Consider the following 3,172-nt stretch of genomic DNA (forward strand, 5'->3'; position numbering starts at 1 on the left):
ATGCTCGTATCGAGGAGCCTTGACTTGATTTGGATTTGTAGATAGTTTATGCTCGTATCAAGGAGCCTTGACTTGATATGTATAGATAGTTTATCCTCGTATCAAGGAGCCTTGACTTGATTTAGATATATAGATAGTTTATGCTCGTATCAAGGAGCCTTGACTTTATTTGAATATGTAGATAGTTTATGCTCTTATCAAGGAGCCTTGACTTGATTTTGATATATAGATAGTTTATGCTCGTATCAAGGAGCCTTGGTTTGATTTGGATATGTTGACATTTGAAACTCGTGTCAAGGAGTACTTCGTTTGATTTGGACATATAGACCTTTTAAACTCGTGTCAATGAGTACTTTGTTTGATTTGGACATGTAGACCTTTTAAACTCGTGTCAATGAGTACTTCGTTTGATTTGGACATGTAGACCTTTTAAACTCGTGTCAAGGAGTGCTTGATTTGATTTGGACATGTAGACCTTTTAAACTTGTGTCAAGGAGTGTTTCACTTGATTTGGACATGTATACCTTTTAAACTCGTGGCAATGAGTGCTTGATTTGATTTGGACATGTATACATTTTAAACTCGTGTCAAGGAGTGTTTCACTTGATTTGGACTTGTAGACCTTTTAAACTCGTGTCCAGGAGTACTTCACTTGATTTGGACATGTAGACCTTTTAAACTCGTGTCAAGGAGTGTTTCACTTGATTTGACTTGTCATATTGCATAGGGTGTTGCTTCTTCAAAAGACTTGCCCCCATCCTCATGATCTTCTTGTTCTTCTTCGACATGTTCTTCATTGAGCTGGTACGGCTTTTGGAATGGTGATTCTTCAATTTGATTTGCAAGTATGCTCAACTCCATATCATGTGCTCGAGTGGCCAACTCTTCAAAACTTTTAGGTTGAATTACTTGAAGGATATATCGGAGTCCCCATTGCATTCCTTGGATGCACAGTTCAATAGCTGATGTCTCAGACAGTCGATCCTTGCAATTAAGACTCAAGTTTCTCCAACGGTTGATGTAGTCGATGACCGGTTCCTTCTTCCATTGGCGGGAATTGGTGAGCTCAATCATGCTGACTGTTCTTCGAGTGCTGTAAAAGCGGTTGAGAAATTCTTCCTCTAAGTGCTTCCAACTATCGATGGAGTTTGCCCCCAAATCAATGTACCAATCAAACGCGTTGTCTTTGAGCGACCGGAGGAATTGCTTGACGAGGTGATCTCCGCACGTCCCGGCATCATTGCAAGTCTCGACGAAGTGTGCCACATGTTGCTTGGGGTTGCCTTTGCCGTCAAATTGTTGAAACTTTGGAGGTATATAGCCCATTGGCATCCTTAGATCATCAATCCTTTGCGTGTATGGCTTGACATAGGTCGATGGAGACTTCGAGCTTCCTTCAAACTTGTCTTTGATGGTTCCACTGATCAGCGTCATCACTTGATCTACATGAATCATCCCTTCTGGAGAAACTTGAAGTTCTTGAGCTGGAGCCTTCTCGTTTTCAACTGGTTGTTGCTTTGTGGATGTCTCGACTTCGTCTTGAACCTCTATCTGATTCTCTACAGCTTGACTAGCATCGGCTTTGTCCATCTTGTTGATCAACTCGGCAATTTGAGAATCTCGTTGTTGAACATGCTTTGCGAGTCCCTCAATGGCCTTTGTCAAACTTGCAATTTGCTCCTCCATGGTTGTAGCGTTTGTTGTCATGACGGATGCCACCTCTGAGTAGCTTGATGTTGAACGAGGCGTGGGCTGTGAAATCTCTCGTTTTGAACCTTCCACGTCTGCGCTTGTGTTGACAAGAGGTGGTAAGCCTTTCTGAATGGTTTGAGGCGTCGAGTTAGTCTCGGAGGATGCTTGCAGCTTCTTAGCCATACTCCTTGTACCTAAGCCCACACTTGATGAATCCGAAGTAGCAATCTTCATTGTGAACGTAGAGCCGTCACTGCAACACTTCGAGGATTTTCGAGAGAGAGAAGAGATGAGAGGTAGAGATGTCCCACCGGGCGTGCCAAAATTTGTAACAACAAATTTCTTATCTGCGATTTAGACAAACAAGAAAATACTTGCACAAAGATAATTTATTGAATTAAAATAAAATATTGCGGGTTACAAACTCTAATTTAATCCTCTGATTCTTCTCTCAAGAAAAATATATGATTGACTTTGAATTACGGAGACGAGTCGTTGACTTGATCTTCTCCGGATTTGATTTGGATTTGAATAACGTCTTCCGAGGGTCTTGCGACTTGAATCTCGGATCGAACGCTGAACTTTGACGGATTTTGACTTGAAGATCTTGGAGTTCTTGATGGATTTGGCCCTTCAATCTTCCTTCGATCTTGATTTGATGTTAAAAACGTTAATTCGAGGGTTTAGCACCGTAATCTCGAATTAAACGCTTTAACGCCTTGATTTGATGAAGAACACCTTCGATTTGATGAACTCCTTCGATTTGATGAAGAACGCCTTGAATTTGATGAAGAACGACTTGAATATTGTAGAGAGAATTTTCTCCTACGGTTTTTCTTCTTCTTGAGTTGTGTTTTGAATTGTGTAGGGAGGGTCTCTATTTATAGTGGTAGAATAAGAGTCCTACTTAAAGTCTACTTGATGACGTGGCGCGATTTGATTGGCTCTCTTTAAATTGATATTTATCTCTTATAACTTGGAAGAGAAGAAATTATCCTATTGGTCAATAATTAATTAATAATTATCCCCATGGCTTGCCTGGCAAGACAAGGTATAATTTAATTTAGACACAATTTAATTGGCTAATTTAATTAACCAATTAATTAATTTTATGCGTCTACATGTACAACAATTGTTTCTTATATGATGTGAATACATTATTTATGTTGTTATTTATGATATTTATTATCCAAACTAATAATCTGATAATTTTATAATATTGAGTTGTAAAGGATATGTGAATTGTAAAACTATTATTAAATTGAATATTAGCTTGTCACCTAATTAAGTTTATTGAGGCAAACAAAGCGGTCATTATATCTACATTTACAGACGACATTAATTGTCATATAAATAAGACCTATGGAGACGATTATAAGTGTCACAATATAGACATATTTGAGATGCGTATCGGCATCGTAATAGTGCATCTAAGTTGTTATAAACTTTTCAAGTATTTATTTAATAATTTATTTATAAA

General features: G+C 38.4%; 1 protein-coding gene across 1 annotated transcript; it reads right to left on the reverse strand.

The window, feature by feature from the left end:
• Positions 1–654: 654 nt before the first annotated feature.
• Positions 655–2,676, reverse strand: LOC148767699 (uncharacterized). Its single transcript, XM_088824827.1, has one exon. The coding sequence runs from the start codon at positions 1,924–1,926 to the stop codon at positions 715–717; it is 1,212 nt and encodes a 403-aa protein (XP_088680953.1). The 5' UTR covers positions 1,927–2,676; the 3' UTR covers positions 655–714.
• Between the last annotated feature and the right edge of the window lie 496 nt (positions 2,677–3,172).

Source organism: Erythranthe guttata, chromosome 10, assembly GCF_056151865.1.
Source record: "Erythranthe guttata isolate IM_541 chromosome 10, IM_541, whole genome shotgun sequence".
Taxonomy (NCBI): Eukaryota; Viridiplantae; Streptophyta; class Magnoliopsida; order Lamiales; family Phrymaceae; genus Erythranthe; species Erythranthe guttata.

What these genes read in the sequence shown, in the direction of transcription:
- LOC148767699 (XM_088824827.1), bottom strand. Translation starts at nt 1,926, where the DNA reads ATGAAGATTGCTACTTCGGATTCATCAAGTGTGGGCTTAGGTACAAGG.